Source organism: Citrus sinensis, chromosome 7, assembly GCF_022201045.2.
Source record: "Citrus sinensis cultivar Valencia sweet orange chromosome 7, DVS_A1.0, whole genome shotgun sequence".
NCBI classification, from domain to species: domain Eukaryota; kingdom Viridiplantae; phylum Streptophyta; class Magnoliopsida; order Sapindales; family Rutaceae; genus Citrus; species Citrus sinensis.
In genome coordinates this window covers 17,365,603-17,389,930 of record NC_068562.1, presented here as the reverse complement: position 1 = coordinate 17,389,930, position 24,328 = coordinate 17,365,603, and the positions used below count along the sequence as shown (strand labels likewise).

The window sequence follows — 24,328 nt, the reverse complement described above, 5'->3', positions numbered from 1 at the left end:
GCTTTAAAATGTTGAAGAGCTAGACGTATGAGACAATCAAATTGATTTTCTTTTCTTTCACTGGTAGTGAATTATAATCTTTGCCATGAATGCCTTCAAAAATAGTGTGTAAGAGTATTATCTAACTTTTAATTCATGCCAACGCTAGGTCTGCTTTCCTCGGTTGTTGTACCCACATGTGTCCTGCCTTCTCTTATTTTCAAATATTCATTCTAAATTAGCTATGGTTCGGATGGGAACGGATTTGTCACTTGGTCAATTTGCAGCATCTTATTCAATTTCTAAGGTCATTTGTCCCCATTAATTTTCTATAGAGAACTCTTGCCAAATTGTTTACTATAATCAGCTTATGCGTGTACTGCATTTTGTCAATATCAAAGCTGGTAGATTGAGAAATGGCACCTATTACATATCAAATGATCTAAATACTTTACTCAAAGCTAGGCAAGCCATTTACTATTCTTTTTTAATGAAGCAAAATATAACGAGTTTTACTTGCTCATAAAATTAGAAAAGAAAACTAGGATTATTGCTCCATAAAGTTGTCGTTTACGATAAGTACATTATAGATTTTACACCTAATTTATTATGTCTGTAAATTCACCAATACAAGTTCTTATATATTAACAGTTGTATAAGGGTTAAAGCTACAATGCCCGGCACTAAGCCCGGACACCATATTGAAAATTGAAATCAAACCGTTCGATTGAACTTGAGATGTTGGTTCTCAAGTATATATTAATAAACATTTTATACCATCAGATTTCTCATTCATTTGAAATCCATAATTTTTCTCATCCATTTAACCCCCCCGGCCCCACTCTCGCCAATCTGATTTCTTCGCTTTCTTAAAAGGGAAATCCCTAAATTTCTTCCCTCTTTGAAATCCATAATTTCTATCATCTGATTTCTTTGCTCATTACCTAAAATCAAATCCATTTTCTCTCTCACACTAATCAACCAATCGGAGTCATCTACCCTAGTATTTGGTTTGTATACGAGAGCTAGGGAGAGGCAAAGTTGGTATCACGTCTGTTGCTGCGTTTCCAACCGCCCACCATTATTTCTGTCGTACCATTGACTATACCATCAGTTCTTCAACCTTCACTGCCGTCATCCTAGCTTTGGCCAAAATCGTGGCCGCGTGGGCTTCCTGAAGCCACCAGCGAAAACCCTCAAAACAAGTTAATTTTTTTCTCTTGATATACTATTTTTTTTCTTGTTTGGTTTTTGGTGTTGTTTGCTTGTTTTGAGATCTGCAATCATTGTTCGGAATCCTAAAGATGGGTGCTCACTAATTTGGTAAAGATTTCCCCATTCAGCTTTTTTTCTTTTATTTTTATTTTTTTGACCAATCTTATTTTATATGTGTTGATATTCATTATGTCATTTTTAAGCTGTTTTTTGCCCTTTTTTTAGAAATTTTTATTGATGTTTCTAGAGACTCACCATCATATACTGTTGCTTGATGATTTAATTCTATATATTGATGCTATATAATCACCAGCTTTTATTTTTAATTGAAAGTCTTAGCAATTTTTTGGGTTATTTGTTGATCGGTGGTGGTATGTTTCAATTATGTAGTGCTATAGATTGGAAGTTTGGAGTTGAGCTATTCGTTAAGAGGTGAAACGCCTCAATTTTTAAATAAGCTCTTATGACTTTGTTTAATGGAAGTGTGATTGATTATCATTTTTTTTTATTTATTTTGGGTAGGCTTTTTGGTAATGTGAGGACTGAAGTTAATACTTGCGAAGGTGACAGAAAGCTTTATTAAGAGGCCAGGAAGTTAAAGCTTGTGATTTAGGTAGGTAACTTGGCGCAATTGATGTTTTGTTATCTCAAAACTGAAAAGTAAGGTTGTTGTTGGTTTTGCATGTCTAATTTTGCTAGAAAATTGATTATTGAACTGAAAAGATAATAAATAGTTTATTGATTTTGCAGAAAATTTAAAGATTGTTGGACTGTTATCATAACTTTGATTGTTTCAAAATATGACTAAATGATGCTAGATTCGCTTCAAATTTTGAGTAATAAAAGCCGGATTGTATATTTCAAGTCTGGACATTTTGGAATGAATTGAACTAATAGTTGATTTTTAATGGATTTGTCAAATTGGTCAGTTGCTGTTGGAATTTATCAAAAACTGTGTATGTACCATGTTTGGTGTTATAAACGAATAATCTATTGGTGTCAACATGAGCTAAAATTTTGAGATATTAAACTTCAATAAGTCTATTTTAAATGTATTTTAAATGTTGAAAGTTCCTTGGTAATTGAACGTCTGGTTCTCTTTTGTTTTTTATGATTTTTCAAACTCCACTACTTTAACCGTAAACCCCTTGACAGAACTATTCACTTGTGTTTGATCTTATGAAACATTAGCTTAATGATATCAGAATGTCTTGAACTTTTAATATGTTATCAAGTTATATGTGTAATTATGTTCTGGGAATTTTCATCCCAACATATTGAGTATTTTAATTTTAATAAATCACCAAAGCTCAGCTGTTTTTGTGTGAATTAAAAAGGCAGTTTTGATTTGTTTAGTCCAATCCTGTGAGAACCAATTATGGAGTTGTCCAAATGGCTTGAAAATTTTATATGTTGTGTCTAATAATATTTTGGAAGTTTTCACAATATTCTGAATAGTATTGAATTTTTAAAGAAAATCAGAAGCTTAGGTTGTTGGCGTTTCCTGTCAATAAAGCAGTTTTCTGTAACTCTGTATTGGGTCATAGAAATAGTAATAAATGTCACTAAATTTGAGCTAAGATGTTATATTCTAGGTGCTTTACATGTCTAGATTATATCTGCAAATTTGTATAGTAATTGAACCAACCCAATAATTTAAAGGGGTTATTGAACAAGGCCTGTCCTTATTACATGGTCTAAAATAATGCCAAAGGTTTCTATAGATTTCCATGAATTTTATTTGTACATCATAATCATTTGTTATTTGATCATGGAAATTATAGACTTTGAAGTTTGGTCTTATAGATCAGAGATTGACTTTTTTTCGCTTGATTGCAAAATTGATGGATTCTTAAGATTGATTCTTATGTGTTTAAATGTCAATTTTCTTTTGGAATCTTTGAGTATGTTTTCATGGCCTCGTGGTTAAATGAGATGTGATTAGAATCATTATGCTTAAAAGTGTATGGGCTAATAGCTCATGCCTTGCTTTTTTCAAGTATTTTGTTAATGGAGATGCTGGAAGTAGTCTGTGTGCTATGCTTAGACAGTGCTTTGGAGTTTCATAATTTTTAGCTCACTTCTTGGATGGGGGTGTGACACAGGTCGACACCTTTTTCGACACCTTTTTTGTAATGGTAATGGGGAGGGAAAGCCTCCATTGCTCACGACATATGGTGGAAGATGATGGTGAAAATTAATTCGCGTATGGCGTGCACCCGCCAACTCTCTTCTTTACGCTTTTTTTTTTTTGTTTGTAATTACAAAGTTTGAGATGCCTTTGTTTATGGGTTTCATTTACAAGCTCTGATGAAATTAATCCAAAATAATTAATGTGTTGTATGTATTATTTGATTTTTAAAATAAAAAATTTACAAATTACCAATTGCACTAAAAAAAAGAAGGTTATTTGGTAATTTAAAATTGTCATCATAGTTATTTTCGTTTGAAGAATTAAACAAATTACAAAATAATGAAACAAATAATAACTAAAATGATAAATTATTACTTGGAGTGATAATGATCACTTAAATTATCAAATAATTTTAACACTAAAGCAACATTTTCATTTATTTTTTTCTTAATAGATGGGGCTTAATTAAACTTAATTAATTAATAATAAAAAAGAATATGAAACAAATAATTTTGATTATAAATTATCACTTGAAATGTCAAGAAATTTTGAAATGCAACATGATATTTATACATGTGTTAGACAATGTGATACATGAAATATCAACATCAAACATTCATTGTACTAGTTAACCGTTTCATTTGTTGTGAAATAAGCTGAGTAACTGTTTCATACTTAGTTGTTTTTGGAGTGGAAGCAGCTAACTGCTTAATTCTTTGCTTAACAATTTGGCTAACTGTTTCATTGTTAGCTATTTTCTTGAACGCAAGCAGTTAACCACTTGATTCCTTGTTAAATTAGTCGACTAACCACTTAATTGTTGAGTGTTTCAGGAGTGGAATCAATAAACCGCTTAATTCTTCGTTAAATCAATTGGCTAACTGTTTCATTGTTGGGTGTCTCTGAAGTGGAAGTGGTTAACCGCTAGATTCATTGTTAAATAAGTTGGCTAGCCAACTTAGTGATTATATGCACTGTTACTTTGTCTTCCTCACCTATTCTCAATTTTTCTCTTTATTCAAGACATGGAACAATTCAAGTAAAACAGGCAACAAGTGAGGTCAAACATATAACATGAAATTTATATTTAAAAAGGTCATGTAAAATATGCAATATCTGATGTCAAACATGCAATAGATGAGGTTAAACATGAGAACCACATCAACATGCAAAAATTCACTTGAAAGATGCAAAGACGGAAGTCAAACATGCAACATGAACGTGAAACATGAAACGAGTGGAACAATTTTCATTTTTTGGCTTTATTCAAGATATGCAACAATCCATGTGAAACATGCAACAAATGAGATCAAACATGCAACATGAAATTTACATGTAAGAGGGTCACATGAAACATGGAACGTATGGGGTCAAACATGCAACAGATGGGGTTAAACATGAGAACGACATCAACATGCAACAGTTAATGTGAAAGATGCAACACGAAGATCAAACATGTAACACAAACGTGAAACATGAAACAGCCGAGAAAATTTTCATTTCTGGCTTTATTCAAACATGCGAAAATCCACATGAACATGCAATATGAAATTTACATGTAAAAAGGTCAAGTAAAACTTGCAACACCAAAGGTCAAACATGAAACAGATGAGGTTAAAGATGAGAAACATGCAATAGTTCACGTGAAAGATGCAACAATGGAGATATACGAACGTGAAACGTGAAACGAGTGGGAAATTTTTTACGTGTAAAAAGGTCACGTAAAACATGCAACAGTTAAGGTCAAACATGCAACGCATAAAGTTAAACATGAGAACCACGTCAACGTGTAACAGTTCACATAAAAGATGCAATAACGGAGATCAAACATGCAACGCAGGCGTGAAACATAAAATACGTGGGATAATTTTCATTTTTTGGCTTTATTTAAGACATGCAACAATCCACGTGAAACATGTAACAAGTGCGGAGAAACATGTAATATATGAGGTTAAACATGAAAACCATGTCAACATGCAACAAGTCACATGAAAGATGTAAGAACGGGGGTCAAACATGCAATAAGGACGTCAAACATAAAACGGGCGGGAAAAAAAACTTTTTGGGTTATTTAGAATAACAAAGTTGAGAAAAATAACAAAACATGTAGAAAATTTTGATGTTAAATATGACACATCACATATAATATATGAAACAAACATTTTTAATTTATTATATAAATTTTTTCTTGATTTTGACAACATTATATCTTTCTTTTATTTTCTATTTATTTTTTACTATTAATATTTTTTCTATAATTTCTAAATTAATATATTATTTTATTTAATTTTTTAAATTTAAAATAATGTGCAACCGGTTAATAAACGGACTGTACCGGGTCTTTAGCTGCCAAATGATAGCCAAAGACAGCTTTTGAGAGCTCGACACTATACCGGCTCCTTGTATAAAACTCTGTTCTAAACATATCATGAAGGGATTCATTTATGTAGTTATGTTTTTTTTATGCTTTCACTTCACTTAAATTCATCTTGTCTATCCGTTACAAAACTTGCATATTATAGCTAAGGAAGGACCACGGTTCATTGGCTACACTCAAGTGTAGCGGAGTATTTGGATTCAAGAGTCAAGACTATCCGAAGGTTGTTCAAGATGCAAGGCTGTAGCTTTGCAACTGTATGCGACACTGGCAATATTAATTATATATTTTTCCACATCTATATAATAATAATTATTATATATTCAAAATAATAATAATAATCAGAATAAGTTGGATTGAATTAATTATATATTTTTCCTCCTGCGGTATAAATTGCATAAGATTGGAATTCTTATACGAAAATATTTTTCTTATTCAAACCAATATAACCATATTTTATCATTAATTTTCTTATATTTCATATTATTAATTTTCTTAAATTATTTTTACCTGTGTGGTATAAATTGCATTGTTATTTACTCTTATTTTTACCTGTGTGGTATAAATTGCATTGTTATTTACTCAAACTGTAGAGATTAAAAAAATTTACTGGAAAAAAAAATATGAACCCCCATGCTAATGTTTGCATTCCAGCCCTGTCAAGTCAATAGATCGGACTAATTTATTTTTGTTACTTCAGTTTTTTAACAAATTTGCGAGAGTTTGACCGATCAATCTACGAGTGTATTATCAGTAGAGATTGCTATAGGGATACATTTATGTATATGCTAAACTAAATTAAATAGAACCAATTTAATCGGTTTAATCACATTCGCAAAGTAACTAAGAAAAATAAGACAATTATCACAATAATAAATCAGCTAAGTGTCAAACCATATTATTAAACCAATAGCAAATCCTTTCTCGCTTTGACGTAATACACTGACTTTACATTAAAACAAACATTGTCTTGCTGTTGAAAAAAACTTATGTTAAACTATTTAATTAATTAAATTTTCACAAACATGAGAGAGGGATGGCACCGTCCAATTAAATTTAAATTTTCAGTCCCACCATCATTGTCTCTCATGTTTGTCAAATTTAAATTTGAAAATCAGAAAATCTCACCACATCTATATGATGACGGTGCGGGTCCTGTGGGATTGTTTCACCTAAGATTTTATCCCCAGGACCTCATTTAATAAAAAAAGTCTCGAGCATTCTTAGTCAGCAGCAGATTCAGGATTTTGTTTTGATGGAAGCCGTAGTGATTAAACTATAAACTTAACTTTGTTATGACATAAAATCAGTGTTGTAAAATATTTACAACATTGCAAACATAAGCGTGTGCGTGTATTTGTGTGTGTGCGTGTGTGTGTGTGACAATTGATATCTATTCCTATAGAACCACTCAACCCATATAAAGCATGATAATTGACATAAGAATTCAAGATCAGTCCTCCAAAAGTGTCAAAAACCTTCAAAACCATTTGCCAAATATCCACAGAAGAATAGTTCAACACAAAAATCTCAAAATGGAGTTTGACACATAACACCATTGGGTAATATATTAAATTGTGACCGATCGCCAAAGGCATTTGTAAGAACATTTTGAATTAAGCAGTGCAGCGATGCAAAAGATTTTGGGCACCTTACACTAACATAAAGTTTGGTTTCGATCTCTGCACTGTCCTATGTTTGTATTCATCAAATCCTTTCTTCAATTCAAATAGCCGTTAACTAAATGAAACAGAACTATGTAACCCTGCCACAAAAAGAATTTGGCCTTCCAAACAACATTTAAATGCCAGATCTTATTCCCATCCCTTGAAGAACTACTAGAACTTTTCGCAACATCCATATTCTCCCAAGCCAAAGACATAAGACACCTTATTTAACAGTATAAATGCCATCCTTCGCAAAATGTCGTAACACCTCATTAGCCGTTGGAGTACTAGGCAAATGAATTCAAAAAATGGATTCAACATCCATCGGCACAAAATACTCCGCAACAAAGCATTATTCCTACGATTACTATCCATCAGCACAAGGAGACACTTTTGTATCAAAACGAAGCACTAGAGACTGCGCGAAAATATTTGAGCAGTGGAATCCAATTGCCGTGATAGACATCCACTTGTGAGTTGCGTGACCCACACTTAATATGTCACCAAATACCTCGTTCAAGAACGCCATGCCCCCATAGAAGACTTCACCAGATATAAGATAAGGGTTATGACCATGCTTTGCGGTAAGAAAAGAACTGTGTTTAAAGTATCGAGCTTTCAGCACCCGAACTACCAAAGAATGTTCAAAGACCAATCACCAACGTTGCTTAGCCAACATCGCTCTATTTTTCTTTTTTTCTTTTTTTCCTTTTTTCCCCGAAAGGAACACCCCACTATTCAAAGAACAAAAATCTCTGAATCCATTACAAGTCTACAAATCAAAACGACCAAGCAACCAAGCCTACAAAGTGTTGAAGATAATTGTGCAAGCCGAATAGCAATTAGAAAATACCCTTATTCAATTAGAAAATGTTATCAGTAAATTTACGAAGATAATTATTATTATGATTTTTTGTAATTCACATATACTCCTCAACCTAGCTATTTGTTATCAATTCTTTTGAGAAATTAAAATAAAAAATAATATTTAATAAATGTGTTTTTATTGAGTCTTGCTTGATTTCCTGGATGTCAAGAGCGGAAACAATATTGGGCTGCCCTTTGGTCCTTTTGCACTTGGGCTTGCTTATTGGGCCATGTTACTGTTAACCATGCCGGTGATGAAGATCATATCGAACAATTGCCCCTTGTACTTTGTGCTTTGATGCCAAGGTGCAAAAGGACACGAAAAAAATAAAAATTTATCGTGAATAGAATGACTGAATCATGCTATAATCGTCATTGAAAGAAAATCAAGTTGAATTATTACAAGTGCTATCCACGAATAAGAAATATAATTATGCAGTAACTTGCTTGTATAATAATTTGTTCATAGAGTTTTTGGGCATCGCCGGGGGTTAATTATGAATAAACTTTTATTTAATTTAGAAGCCGGACCTTTAGATATCGGTTCATATTATAATTTTAAACTAAAGATGACTTGTTCAAACACCAACACCAATGTGATTTATAGATGTTGCTCACAAACTTATGATTAAAAAATAAATAAATAAAAGATATTTTAAGAAGAAAAAAAATCCTTAGCCTCAATCCAAGTAAATATTTTTCTACGTGGAAGGCAGCAGAACAATCTCTACAATTATGAACATGAGTCTCCAAGTTGGATTATGAAACGACCCGCCCCGCACTCCCCCAGGGCGAGTCTATCTAAACTCGTAAAATCGAATCAATACTATTTATGAAATCTAATAATACTATAAAAATTTCGGTAGAATCTCCCTTATAAATAAAACATTCTCAACCTGCAATTTATAAAACAATACTCCCAAAATAATTCAATATTCATCCATCCTCCACAACCGACTTCTCAAGCCAACATACCAAATACCACCCAAAATCATTCTAATGTTAAAATACAATGATTATCCTTAATTACAAAATATAATAAATAAATACAATTCGCAATATCCCAAATATCAAAATAATTAAATCTACGACATCCTGTCACCATCACATGGCCACAATTTCAAATCTAACTATCGTTATTGGGTCGACTGATGTACCAGCAAATCTCCTGTGGGTGGGGGGAAATATAATAAAAACGGGATGAGTATAAAACTCAGTGAGCTCAGTGAGTGGATAGTAATTTTTGACAAATAAATAAATCTATTTAAAATGATTCAATCTTTCTCAAATCAATTTCTCAAATCAATTTCATCAAAATATCATAAGAACTTACATAAACTTATTTAAGTCAAATCAATCACTGAAATACTATATTACATAAATCTGCATAAAATCGATGGAATCATAATACTTATCATATCAAATACTGAATACCAAAAACTATCATCAAACAAGTACCCAGGGGACTAATCTTATCATATCCGGACCTCGACGGACGGGCAATCAGGGAACCATCATGCTCCGGAGCTACAACGGATAGATGGGAAAAAAACTTATCATATCCGGACCTCAACGGACGGGCAATGACGCACTATCTGGGTAACGTCACGCCCCGGAGCTACACGGATAGATAGGGAAATACTATCTCATATCTCATCATATCTATGCATGCATAATCTAGTCCCCAAAGGACAAAAGCGCCCAAGTACACGGCCCAAAGCCTCTGTGTGTACTCAGACGGGCCCCAAAGGCATGTATCTCAACTGTCTGTTTCTCATATCTGTATCACTGTATCTCTGTATCTCAATAACTGATCTGTATCCCATATCTGTATCATTGTATCTCTGTATCTCAATAACTGATCTGTATCCCATATCTGTATCACTGTATCTCAATAACTGATATGTATCTCATATCTGTATCTCTGTATCTGGAGGGAAGGGTACTGTCTAATGATTTCAAAAACAACATTTATACACATGTACATAAACATATAATCACATCTGAAATCTCATTTTCTTTCTATTCAACATATCTCAAATCTGCTCAATTCTAATCTCATGCATTTACTCAAAATCGATAGTAAAATCATTAATCAAACTCATTCTCAATAACAATAAATATCAACACATAAATAAAAATCAATTTTCTAGAAAATCATTAAATCGAAGCATTAAACACTTATTTATCAAAACATACTGCACTGTATCATAAAATCATCATGTACTTTGAAAATAGGTTTTGTATATTCCACTCACAGTGACAATGTCCAGACTCGGTGTCGACAACGTCCGCGAGTTAAATTCTCGTTCGCGAATCCTCCTAATCAAGGAAACGCCATAATCATTCTCCGTAACTTTGAAATACAACCAATTTTATATAATAAATCTCGAAACGAATATCTATCAAAAATAAACTATTCCCGCATGCACAAAATTACCGAAATACCCCTACATACCAAAATTACCAAAATGCCCCCAACATCATTATTTTACCAAATTATCCTCAGAATCTTCAATTACCAAATTGTCCTTAATTCAGATCACATAAATAACCACAATGTCAAAAATTACGAAATTACCCTCGGAGTGTAAATTTACCAAAATGTCCTTAACAACTTAAGTTACCGAATTACCCTCGAAATCTCAAATTACCTCACTGCCCTAACTTAAAATTACCAAATTATCCATTGATTCCACAAATTACAGATTCACCCTCAAGTTTATGAATTTACCAAATTGCCCTTGAATTCAATATTACCAAAATACCCTCATATCAAAATTACCAAATTAACCTCAAAATCATAAATTACCAACTTTATCCTCAATTACAGCAATTACCAAAATACCCACAAAATCTGAAATTACAAAATTGCCCTTAGACTGTGAAATTACCAAAATACCCTTGCCGGTCAACGGTCACCGGAATTCATCCGACAGCAACGTGAAGCTCAGAACTGAAATTTAAAGCCACGATGAGTCCAATGGTGCCGGCGGTGACCTCCCACGCGCGGCAACGGCGGCAAATCGAGCTTCCAAAACCGCGAGCTTCCCAAGTGGTTGATCGCCGGCAATCCGGCCGTTTCAGGTGACGAGGTTGGTCGGAAAATGATGCTGGTGACGTGAGGAGTAGAACCCAGCTGGAAGTGTGCCCAAACTCCGGCGAAATCGATGGCGGCGAAAACGGGTTTTGGCCGCGAGTTTTCGAGCTCAAATCGCCGGCGTTCTGGTCGGTTTCCGGCGACGAGGACAGCTGGGATATAACGGTCGGCTTCCAAGCTTCAGATCGATACCAAGCTCGGCCGGTGAGGTGGCCGGAATCGGGAGATACAATCGTGTCAAGGTCGCGGGTTTCCGGTCGGATCCGGGTCAATGTCGGGTCAAACTCTTTCTCTCTCTCTCTCTCTCGTGCCTTCTCTCTCTCATTTCTCTTCAAAAACAGTTTCCCCCCTTTTTCCATATATAAAACCCGACTTTTTCTTCCTCTTCTTTCTTCTTTTTTTTTTTTCCCACTTAAGCTTAATACAAATTAAGCTAATACCGGACCCGTGACGAAAAAAAAAATCCGACTATCCGAGCGTTTAATCGCGCTCAATTTATATAGGTGAAGGGTCAAAAATAATCGGGTGTGGGGTATTACAGATTAGGATTCTCTCTTAATTTTTTTTTCTATCCTAAACTCTCCTAATTTTTCAAATCTAATTAAAAAAAGTTGGCTTAATCGTAAATAAAAAAAAAAGCTGGCTTGATTATCAACATTAAAATTTAAAACTCAATTTTACCCACTCATTAAAATATGAGTTAAAAAAAAAAGGAACTATGAATAGGAAAAGATCGTTGTTCCTTTTGAAGTCAAGGATTAATCGAGCAAAATTTTAAGACAAACGTTAGTACTAATATAGCAGGGACATTTAAATTTGAACAAACTTTGGTTTGTTGGGTGATTTTGAAGATGAAGAAGAAATAGGCTGCTGATCATTTTCGGAATCCTATAGTAGTAACTCAAAGCCAATGATCTTAATTAAATTTTTAAGAAACAACCATATTTATTAAAATGAGAGATATATATTAAGCTAAAACGAGGATAGTAGGAGCCATTGATCTTTGTACCTCTTCTTGATAATTGAAACACTAAGCCAAAATAACGCTTTAAAGAGCAAAATTTTAGAACCCAAAATTGTTGCATTTGCTCTAAAAGCCTCTCCGGTGACTTGAAGCAAATCCGTATTGAGTATTAACCACTCTGGTGGGAAAAATTGTTACATTTTTTCTAGGCATGAAATGGTAGTTTTGTTTAACTCTAAAACATCTTGAGAGTTTGTGTTTATAGAGATGTTTGAATCTTCGTTCTGTACGAAATTTATGTGTAGTGCACTGATTTAAATTTCTATATTATAGAGTTTGTGGAACTCTAAAATATTTATAATCTTCTTTCAAGTAGCATAAAAAGTGGTGTAGTGGTTGATCTTGATGGTACCCGCTTTGTAAAAGACGGCAAATACTATGGCCAATGTGCTTTTCATTGAATGAAGTGATGCTTTTGAAAAGAACTTCAATATTAGGTGTATGTTGAGACCATATAAATATATGTTACTTAGAGGGAGATACAAACTTTTGTTGAGCTCAAATAAGTTGATTTGGTTTTAGGTGAAGAAACCTCCTCGGAAATGTATACTTTCTGAAGTTTGAGGAGCTAACTAAGGAACCGAACAATTGAAAAGGTTTCATACCTGCTATGACCATGCCTGGGGTCCCAACCCAACTCAAGGATGTCTTAGCTATGGGTATTAAATGTTTATTTTTAAAATTACTATAATTAAAAAATTTTATATTATTAATTATTTTTATTTTATTTTTCTTTCTCTCTCATCATCACCATCGCCTATCATTGGAAGGTTTGAATTTTTCCGTAAGTATGGGAGTAAAATTTTAGATCTTTTAGAAAATATAAAGAAAGGGGTGAATAGAATTATCATTTGTAAAAATGAATTTTACTAACATATGTTATATAATGGGGCAAAAGTTTGATTGTAAGTTCTAGCTTTTCGAGAAGGCCTAAATGAGGAAAGGTCTATAAAATATTTATGAAGATTTTAATATCTTAAAAAATATTTTCTGCAAAATTAACAATATCAACTAGAACTAATGTAGGACGTTATTTTAGAAATTTTAAGATTCTAGAATTTTATTATTCTAAGATTTCTATTTTAATTAGAGTCAATTATGGTATTTTATTATTTTAGAACTTTCTATTTTTATTAGAGTCAATTAAGGCATGAGATTTAGTTAACTTAGAGAAAGTATATTTTATTTCCATTATAATTACGATTTAGTTTTCCTTTTTTTAAGTTAACTTAGGAAAATGGGTTTACTCTATTATAAATATAGAGGTCTTGTTATTATTTTCACAACTTCAGATTCAATTATTTAATAAAATTTCCTCTTTTATAATTTCCTCTGGAATTATCTATCAAAATATCTCTTGTAGAGTTGTTTGGATTAAAACGTTATATAATCTCACTTTAAACGTTATTAAAAATCTTATTGAGTCGTTTGGATTAAAATGATATCTAATCATGCTTCGATTAAAGCGTAACCTAATCATGTTGGCTTGGTCAAGTATTAGAATGATATTTAGTGTTTTCTATCCTATCAATTCCACTTCCGCTTTGTCTTACCCAATCAGTTTTGCTTCCGCTACTCTCGCTCCATCAAGAACTCACAAAATATTATTTATTCAACTTTTTCTAGGATGTTATGGCCGTAGATTGAGCATAAACCAGCCCAACTTGTGGCGAGAACCAGTCTTCAAGCCACAATCATCCTTTTTATTATTTTGGGGTTATTCTAATATTCTCGTTGAGATCCCTCGTAATTTCTGCTAATATAATGAATATCTCATTGATTTAAAATGTTGTCACCATTGGTGAAGCATAAAGAAGAAGATCACTTATGAGAACAAAAAAGTTAATTATCAATTAGTGTATGTCAATAAATTCTAAATTAAGATAATTCAAAAGACATCCATATTATAAGAGAGGCCAATGAGGTTACTTTCTTAATTCACTTAGCAACCATATAATTAACTTGAAACTTGAAAGAAAAAATTGGGGTACCTTTTAACATTTTTTCTTATTGCAAAACCAGTTATACAAATGCATATTTTACTTTTGCAAGCAAACAATCAAAATTGTTAGTGCAATGATTTGTCTGATAATACCCTTAAAATTGAATTATCCATAGAGTTATATTTTTTTTCAAATTGTTTTCAGACTATTATAGTTAAATCACGATGGTTGATAATGATTTTAAGATTTATTATGAGTGAATTGAAGCAAAGGAAACATAAAAAAAATGTTGTAAATATATATCACGAATGAATCATGCTATAAAACGTTAATGAAAGAAAACTAGGTTGATCAATTAAATAAAATTAAGTTGATCGATTATTAATAAGTTGATCAATTGAATCAATTGTTTAATTTCAAAATGGTAGCAATAAACAGAAGAAAGTCAAAATCTCAATGGCACGAGATGAGTTCAAAGCAAAGTTAAAAAATATACATATATACAGCCTTAAGGCAATAAATGGATTCAATAATACAATGGATTTAATTAAAACAATCTAATCGGCAGAGGAGGTTTTGACTCTATTTACAAGACACGAATTCAAGATGGGATGGAGGTTGTAGTGAAGGTTTTTAACTTGCAATATGGAGGAGCATTTAAGAATCTTAATGTTGAATGCAATATGATGAAAAGTATTCACCATCAAAACCTTATCAAAATCATTAGAAGTTGTTCAAATGATGATTTTAAGGCATTGGTATTAGAATACATGCCTCATGGAAATCTGGGTAAGTGTTTGTATACAAGCAACTACATTTTGGATATTTTTCAAAGATTAAACATAATGATAGATGTTGCATCAGTTGTGGTATACCTATACTTTGGTCATTCAGCACCTATAATACATTGTGATTTAAAGTCGAGTAATGTTTTGCTAGACAATAATATGGTTGCTCATTTGAGTGATTTTGGCATGGCAAAGCTCTTACTCAGAGAAGATCAATCATTGACTCAAACACAAACACTTGCCACCACCGAGTTTGTTCTACATTAAATTTTTTATTTCTTTAATAGTTTATGATATGTTATTTATTTTTACGATCTTCATTTGAGCATGTTATTGTTAATTATTTTATTTTACCATGTAATTGTTGAAATCCATAGAGTATGGAAGAGAAGGATAGGCATCCACAAATGGGGATGTTTAGAGTTTTGGGATAATGATAATGGAAACATTCATTGGGAAGAAACCCACATATGAAATTTTTCATGGAAAAATGACATTAAAGCATTGGATTAATGATATGCTACCCAATTCAATTATGGAAGTTGTTGGTGCAAAATTGCTAAGTTCATGTCATTTGTCTTCAATTTCGCTATAGAGCGTTACTGTGGAATCACCAAAGCAGAGAATCAATGCAAAGGAAATTGTAACAAGACTCTTAAAAGCAGAGAATCAACTTGTTGCAATGAATACCGTGACTATAGAAAAAATATAAATAGATTGAACGTTAAAAATTATAGTCATGAATTTGATTTTAAGACTTATGTTTAAATTTCACATGAACTTGTTCATTGTTTAAAAAAATTTGTGTAATCATGTATAAGTCTCATTAGTTTTATAATAGAAAATAATATTAAAATATAAAAAAATATGAACTTACTAAATCAAAATTTTGATACTGGAGAAAACTCAAATTAGTTGCGATAGTAAATTGTGGTGGTACTATGATACTAATAACTTATGTATTAAAGTGTATGAAAAAATAAAACATAATTATCTTTTTTGTTAAATTATTAATGTTATAACATAAACTTTGAAAAATTGTGGTGGCTTATTTTAAGTTACTTTTGAAAAGTAAATCTCAACTTGTTTTTAAAAACTGTAGTAAAATACAAAAAAATTATGAAATAAATAATTTTTACAAAATTTATTAAATATTATTTTTATAAAGAATTATGAAATAAGAAATTTATTAAATTTCTACTTTAATCCCAAATGATACTTAAGTGTCCCACCATATTATGATTAGTCAATGTCTTGCTGTCTTTGCTTTCACTGACTTCTGTCTTCTCTTTCATTGACTTCGCAACACGTAATTTCTGAGTTGGGTTGACTATTGACAAAAATGTTATAACCCATAAATCACGCACAATTAACGGATGGGCCACTGATTTCTTCATCTTGGAAGATCATTTTTGCAGCGAGATCGACAAAATTTAATTCAAGTTAAAAGATCAGAAACGAGTGCCACTAACAAATACTATTCAAGCCGCGGAATTTTGTTGGACTTATCGGCACCTGTGAATCCTCGAAGCATCAAACGAAGAGCAAAAACATTTCAACGTTTGTTGTCACGTGGAGAGGAATCTTTTCTCGCTTTAATTTCTCTCCTCTATTTTCTGATTTTTCTCTTTCACGTGGAGAGAAATTTAGGTTTCATCATAAATACTTAATTAGTCATTACCCGATTGTCTTCATTTCAAGGATTCTCCAAGGATCGACAAAAATGTTATAACCCATAAAGCACGCATAAACACTATTCAATGGGCCGCTAATTTATTCTTCATGAAAGAGAATGCGAAAAATATCAGAGAGAGAATGGGACCGTGCAATTAAATTTAAATTCCAAGTGAGCAGTCCCACTCTCACCATCGCTATCTCTTATGCGTGTCAAATTTAAATTTAAAAATAGGAAAATCTCAGCACGTCTCTGTGATAACGTTACGGCATTGTTTCATCTAAGTTTTAATTCTCATGACCTCTTTTAATAGATAAGTCTTGGGTGTCAAGATTTTGAAACATTCAACTTTTGTGATTTTTTATCAAGTAAATGCTTGTTTACTTTTTGTATTTTGATTTAAATACTCATTTAATTCTTATATTTTAAAAAGTACTTCAATATACTATTAGTATTAAATATATTATATTATTATCTTTACTTTTTCTTTACCTTTATAATGCTACCCTATCAACAATATTCTTAATATTAATTAATTTATCTAAAAAAATTTAATAGCAAGTTAACTAATTATTAATTACCAAATTAATCAATAAATATCAGTATGAAAGAAATAGTATTTTATTGTACTTTAACTAGAATTTGACAAATAAATATTTTAAAAAAATTAATATCAACTAACTGAAAGTAATATTTAATATCATTGCAATAATCTTACTAATAATTGTATATAAAAATTTAAAATAATAGCATAAAAATTTACATTAATTTTTAATTCTTTAGGCTAATTTGATGAATAAACCTTTTTCATTAATAACTCCAAGATTGTTATTGTAAGGTATTATTATTAAAAAGAAAATATTAAAGGTTGGAACCTCATATTTAATAAGAGAAGTATTTTTCAAAATATAAAAATTAAATAAACTCTTAAATTAAAATATAAGAACTAAACCATATTTTACAGTTTTTTTTAATCAAATAACAGGGTAATCTTAAAAACCTAATAAACAAAGCTCTTGCCATTGAACAGCTTTTTCATTAAATCCAATGGCTGAATCCCAAAAGCGGAAAGTTTTGATTGGATCCACATAATAAGAAGAGAGGAAAATATCTAGTGATTCTGAGTGGACCCGCGAAGAACATTTTTACCAGACGACCAATATTTTGATGAGAGTGACATCACCGGTTTGTATAATTTTTTTCACGAATAGTAAATTATCTCAAATTCAGAAAAAAAAATATAGAAATATAAATTTTAACTTATCTAAAAATTTGAGTTTCTAGGAGCATTATATGTCCAGTTACTCTAATATGGAGAAGAATTTTTGTTTTTAGTGAGTAGAACTATTTTGCGATAAAACTATCGAAATCACATTTAAAAAGGATTTTTTAAAATAAAAAAACCACTCCTCTTCCTACATAATGTAAGAATTTAACTTTGTAAATTTATCTATTTAAGTAAAGTAATAATCTTTTCTTGGATCTGCAAATATTAAAACTTAATATTATATCCTTTAACCATATTTGCTCCAAACTCACGAGATTACGAAATTCATCATTAGGAATTTGTATAAAAGTTATGAGGTTAGAAGTCTAATCATAGGAAATAATTTAATAGGATGATTATAAAGGGAAACAAAACTCACCACAATCACTAATTACGATTTACGATTATGAAATATCTAGTGTTCCTGAGTGTCGACCTGAAGGATTGGCTTGACGCAGCAGGTCCACATAAAATTTTGCACCTTTCGACAAGTTATGAGTATAGTCTTTTCACTCCTCTATTTTTTTTCTTGCTGCTTCTTCGAAATTTCGGTTTCATTATATATACTTGGAAGCAGCTATGAGCGTTCTTGCATTATCAATCCAATTAAGCACACACTTACAATCTAAATATTCTAGTCTCATGGAAAAAATTCCTTCTGCCCGGATGATGATCAGATTTCTCTTATTCCATTGCTTGATTCTTTCCTTCATGATTGCATCAGCCAACACTACAAGTATTACCACAGACCAACAAGCCCTTCTTTCCCTGAAAGGTCATGTAACTGAGGATCCAGCCAATTTCTTGGCTAGAAATTGGAACACAAGTAGCTCTGTCTGTAATTGGACGGGCGTCACTTGTGATGTCCGTACTCATAGAGTCACAGCCTTGAATATATCTGGGTTAAATCTCACAGGCACTATCCCTTCTGAACTTGGGAATCTCTCGTCTCTTCAAACACTTGATCTCAGTTTTAATTGGTTTTCGGGTTCCATTCCCGCCTCTATCTTCAACATGTCTTCTTTACTTTCTATTCGTTTTACAAACAATACACTATTTGGCGAACTCCCACCAAATTTTTGCAATCACCTTTCCAATTTGGAATCCCTATTTCTTAAAAGTAACATGTTTCATGGCAAGATACCACTCACTTTATCAAACTGCAAACGGCTGCGAAACATATCTTTATCGCTTAATGATTTTTCTGGGACCATACCAAAAGAAATTGGCAACGTGACAAAGCTTATCGGGTTATATCTTCGAGGGAACCAACTCCAAGGTATGATCAATGAGTTTAATTCATTGAAGAAAATTAATAATGTCTCACTTTTATTAATCCTGTCAGCCTATAATTATTTAATTCTATTGAGTAAATTGTTTTTTATCTCTCTTCAGGCAAAAACTTTTTTTTAGTTCCTTTTTTTTCTTTTTGAGTACCAGTTAATAAGTTAAAACAGTTAACGCATATGTTACTCATGATTTTTAGGAGAAATTCCAGAGGAGCTCGGGAATCTTGCAGAATTAGAGGAGTTATGGCTACAAAATAATTTCTTAACTGGAACCATTCCTTCATCAATCTTCAATCTTTCTTCTCTATCGATCTTGGATTTGTCAGTTAATAACTTGACAGGTAACTTCCCTAACGACATGCACATGTGTCTTCTTTGTAATTTTACATCTCCTATTATAAATTCTCTTATGGGGACATGTCATGTCATGTCCACTATTTAGCATTATCTTGTTAATTGTTAGAAATCTATGAGATTATGCAAAATTTTGTAAATTATGTTATAGCAGATAGTCTATTAATAAACAATTTCTTAAACAGGCACCATTCCTTACGCTGGAAATCTATTTCAGCTGCAATGGCTTGATCTCAGTGATAACCAACTCTCTGGTTCTTTTCCCTCTTTCAAATTCAAAATGCCTCGTCTACAAGTTCTTGATTTGAGTGTCAATGGACTATCTGGTGAACTCCCTGCAAATTTTTGCAACAATTTTCCTTTTCTGGAAGAACTTTATTTGTCCAAAAATATGTTTTATGGCGAAATACCCTCCGATCTAGCAAATTGCAGCTATTTGCGAATCTTAGTTTTGCAGTTCAATAATTTCTCTGGAGCCATTCCAAAGGAAATCGGTAACTTGACCAAGCTTGAAAAGTTAGATCTTCAGTTTAACAGACTCCGAGGTGCGTCTTATTATAGTTTATGGTATACCCACTCGTGTGATATTTTACCTTAATCAGTGATGCTCAATCTTATAAGTTAGAATATCTTGAATATCAATCTTCAATCTTTCTTCTCTATCGAGTTTGAAGTTGTCATATAATAACTTGTCAGGTAGTCTTTGCTAATAATATGCATTTGTGACATCAACATAAAATATTTGAGATGAAATCACTGTTTATCTTTATATAGTTGGTGATGCCATCGCTAACAAATGATTTCTTAAGAGGCATCATTCCTTCTCAACTTGGGAAACCATCTTCACTTCAAAAACTTTATCTTAGCTATAACCAGCTCTCCGGTCCAATCCCTTCCTTTATCTTATTTAAGTCTTTTTTTCTAGAAAATATTCATTTCCAATATAATATATTATTTGGTGAACTCCCAGGTGAACTCCCCGCAAATATTTGCAACAACCTTCCTTTTTTGGAAATCCTCTTTCTAGACAAAAACTACTTTGGGAGCAAAATCCCATCGACTTTATCAAGGTGCAAACATCTACAAACATTATCTTTGTCGATCAATGACTTCTCGGGAGCCATACCAAAAGAAATCGGCAATTTGACCAAGCTTAAGTATTTATATCTTGACCAAAACAAACTCCAAGGTATGTATGATTTATATTTATGTCATTTTTTTAGTTCTCACTCTGAATGTCTTACCTCAACCACCGTGCGCTCGTTCCTAGAATAGCAGGTGTTTATTTGCTTGAAAATCAATTTTGTTTAAGCATTTTAATTGGAAACCTTATAATAAATGTTGACAGTAACTTTGAACCTCTTTGTTAGTATTTAAGCAGAGAATTATAATAGATAAAGGGATTTCAATCCTCTCCTATTCTAATCATTCTTAAATTTTTTATAAGATCATGACACGTGTTGTTTATGCCTTTCTAAGTCTATGATTTAATTATTTTTTACTTTCCATATTAAAATTAAAACACATCGTTTCATTGCCTAATTAAAAATCTAAGACTAACGGCTCTAAAATTAACGAACGTCTAACAAGCACAAACCTTCTATTTCTTTTACTTTGTTAGTTTTTCTCTTTCTCTTTTCTATTGCATTTTCTTCTATTTTGTGATCACTCAACAACTATTGATAATCTATCAAGCAGATTAGATGTTTTTCTTTACTTTCTTTTTTTGTTCTTTTTTTTAATTGTCTTTCTAGGGTCCAAAATCAGATGGAGAATTTGAAAGATGGAACAATATATATAAATGTGAAAAGTTAAATTATTTTCAGAGATTGCAAATAGAAATTGTGTTCAATTGATATTGTCTACTTCATCTGTCAATTGTTATTGCAGAATACCAATGACAATAACACATCCAGTTTTAATCTAATTCCAAGACATAAATTCGTAAAAGAATTAAGAATTAATTTGCAATGTTTCTTCTTTGCTCAAGTTTATGGCAAAAGTTTAAAAGTTAGTGATATAATAAGTAGTAGAGAAGAAGAAGTCAGAAACAAGCAACAATTTGTGATAATGGCGGTTAAGTTCAGACGTTTATTTAGGCATGAAAGCAAGCGTTTTGATTTTGGAAAGGAAAGTCTAAACTAGATTAAATCCTAGCCTTAGAGCATGTTTGGTTCGGCTTGTCTCGTCATTTGACAAAAACTTTATTTATTTATGTTTTGATAAATTGTTCTTTTTTTAATTTCTTTTCAGGCAAAAACATTTTTTAGTTCCTTTTTTTCTTCTTGAGTGCCGGTTAATAAGTTAAAATAGTTAACGCATATGTTACTCTTGGATTTTAGGAGAAATTCCAGAGGAGCTCGGGAATCTTGCAGATTTAGAGGAGTTATGGCTACAAAAAAATTTCTTAACTGGAACCATTCCTTCATCAATCTTCAATCTTTCTTCTCTATCGAATTTGGATTTGTCAGTTAATAACTTGACAGGTAGTCTTTGCTAATAATATGCATTTATGACATTAGCATAAAATATTTGCCATGAAATCTCTACTTATCTTTATATAATTGGAGATGCCATCGCTAACAAAGTATTTCTTAACAGGCATCATTCCTTCTCAACTTGGGAATCCATCTTCACTTCAAATACTTTATCTTAGCTATAACCAGCTCTCCGGTCCAATCCCTTCCTCCATGTTGTGCAAGTTTTCTTAACTAGATAATATTCGTTTTGAATAATGAATATAATATATTATTTGGTGAACTCCCAGGTGAACTCCCGGCAAATATTTGCAACAACCTTCCTTTTCTGGAAATCCTCTTTCTAAGCGAAAACAGCTTTGACGGCAAAATCCCATCGACTTTATCAAGGTGCAAGCTTCTACAAAAATTATATTTGTCGGTCAATGACTTCTCGGGAGACATACCAAAAGAAATCGGCAATTTGACCAAGCTTAAGTATTTATCTCTTTACCAAAACAGACTCCAAGGTATGTGTGATTTATATTTATGTCATATTTTTAGTTATCACTCCGAGTATTTTACCTGGACCACTGTGCGCTTGTTCCTAGAATAGCAGGTGTTTATTTGCTCGAAAATCAATTTTGTTTAAGCATTTTAGTGAGTCTATGATTTAAATTATTTTAGACTTTCCTTATTAAAACTAAAATACATCGTTTCATTGCCTAATTAAAAATCTAAGACTTAACGGCTCTAAGATTAACGAACGTCTAACAAACATAAACCTTCTATTTCTTTCACTTTGTTAGTTTTTCTCTTTCTCTTTCTATTGCATTTTCTTTTATTTTGTGATCACTCGACAAATTTTGATAATCTATCAAGCAGATTATATGTTTTTCTTTACTTTCTTTTTTTGTTCTTTTTTTTAATTGTCTTTCTAGGGTCCAAAATCAGATGGAGAATTAGAAAGATTGAAAATATCTATAAGTGTGAAAAGTTAAATTAATTTTAGAGATTGCAAATAGAAATGGTGTTCAATTGATGTTGTCTACTTCATCTGTCAGTTGTTATTGCAGAATACCATGACAGTAGCGCATCCAATTTTAATCTAATTCCATGACGTAAGTTTGTAAAAGAATTAAGAATTAATTGGCAATGTTTCTTCTTTGCTTATGTTTATACAAAAAGTTCAAAAGTTAGTGATACAATAAGTAGTAGGGAAGAAGAAGTAAAAAACAAGCAACAGTTTGTGATAATGGCAGTTAAGTTCAGACGTTTATTTAGGCATAAAAAAAGTGTTTTTATTTTGTAAAGGAAAGTCTAAAATAGATTAATTGTTTTTTAAATCATGAAATCAATATTCTTCCACCATGATATCAATTCATATATTCACTGTAGTAGCACCTAGAAAAATAAAGTAAAAATTTAGTTTGAAAAAAATTCTTATGTTCATACAAATATTATATTAGTAATTCAAATTAATATTAAGATGAGTAGTTTTTTTTTAATTTAATAATGACATGAATACTGAAATTATTAATATTTATATTTAATTAATAAGAATAAAATTTAATGATTTATTAACATTTTATCTATGTATAATAATTAATCTTAAACTCATATTTACTAATTTTAATTACAAATACTCATTTCATGATATAAAAGTGTATAATTTATTATTAAAAATAAATTTGAATTATTTTTTGTTTCAAAATACAGGTGAGATACCACATGAAATCGGTAATCTCCATAATCTAGAATGGATGGCGTTTAGTTTTAACAAATTAGTTGGTGTTGTCCCAACTACAATCTTCAATGTGTCAACACTCAAATCACTTCATCTTCAGAGTAACTCACTCTCGGGAAGACTTCCATCAAGCGCAGAAGTTCGACTTCCAAATCTTGAAGAGCTTCACTTGTGGGGTAATAATTTTAATGGCACAATTCCTAATTTCATTTTCAATGCTTCTAAGCTCTCCGGACTAGAGTTGGAAATAAACTCCTTCTCCGGTTTCATTCCAAACACATTTGTCAACTTAAGAAACCTTAAGTGGCTTGGATTAAATGATAACTATTTGACATCTTCGACTCCAGAATTGAGCTTTCTATCCTCGTTGTCAAATTGCAAGTATTTAAAGTATTTTAGCTTGTCTAATAATCTACTAGATGGCATTCTTCCAAGGGCTATAGGCA

The 24,328-nt window shown here is 31.7% G+C and overlaps 1 protein-coding gene and 2 long non-coding RNA genes across 5 annotated transcripts in view; 2 read left to right on the top strand and 1 right to left on the bottom strand.

The window, feature by feature from the left end:
- Positions 1-24,328, top strand: part of LOC102611469 (LRR receptor-like serine/threonine-protein kinase FLS2) — a 145,306-nt gene that overhangs the window by 51,649 nt on the left and 69,329 nt on the right. Inside the window, exons 8-10 of the mRNA XM_052431602.1 lie at positions 19,865-20,224; positions 20,650-20,868; positions 22,022-22,165. Of these exons, the coding sequence (XP_052287562.1) occupies positions 19,865-20,224; positions 20,650-20,868; positions 22,022-22,165 (723 nt within the window). The remainder of the gene's footprint in view (positions 1-19,864; positions 20,225-20,649; positions 20,869-22,021; positions 22,166-24,328) is intronic.
- On the top strand, positions 660-3,541 carry LOC127898947 (uncharacterized). Of its 2 annotated transcripts, none has more exons than XR_008050706.1 (4): positions 660-1,184; positions 1,585-1,626; positions 1,717-1,807; positions 3,300-3,541. It is a non-coding gene; the product is annotated as an uncharacterized LOC127898947 (long non-coding RNA). The 2 variants fall into 2 exon arrangements; XR_008050705.1 differs by having other exon boundaries at positions 661-1,302.
- LOC127898950 (uncharacterized) lies at positions 9,114-12,038 on the bottom strand. Of its 2 annotated transcripts, XR_008050711.1 has the most exons (3): positions 11,134-11,802; positions 10,498-10,561; positions 9,114-9,407 (listed from the first exon to the last, which is right to left on the bottom strand). It is a non-coding gene; the product is annotated as an uncharacterized LOC127898950 (long non-coding RNA). The 2 variants fall into 2 exon arrangements; XR_008050710.1 differs by lacking the exon at positions 9,114-9,407 and having other exon boundaries at positions 9,520-10,561; positions 11,134-12,038.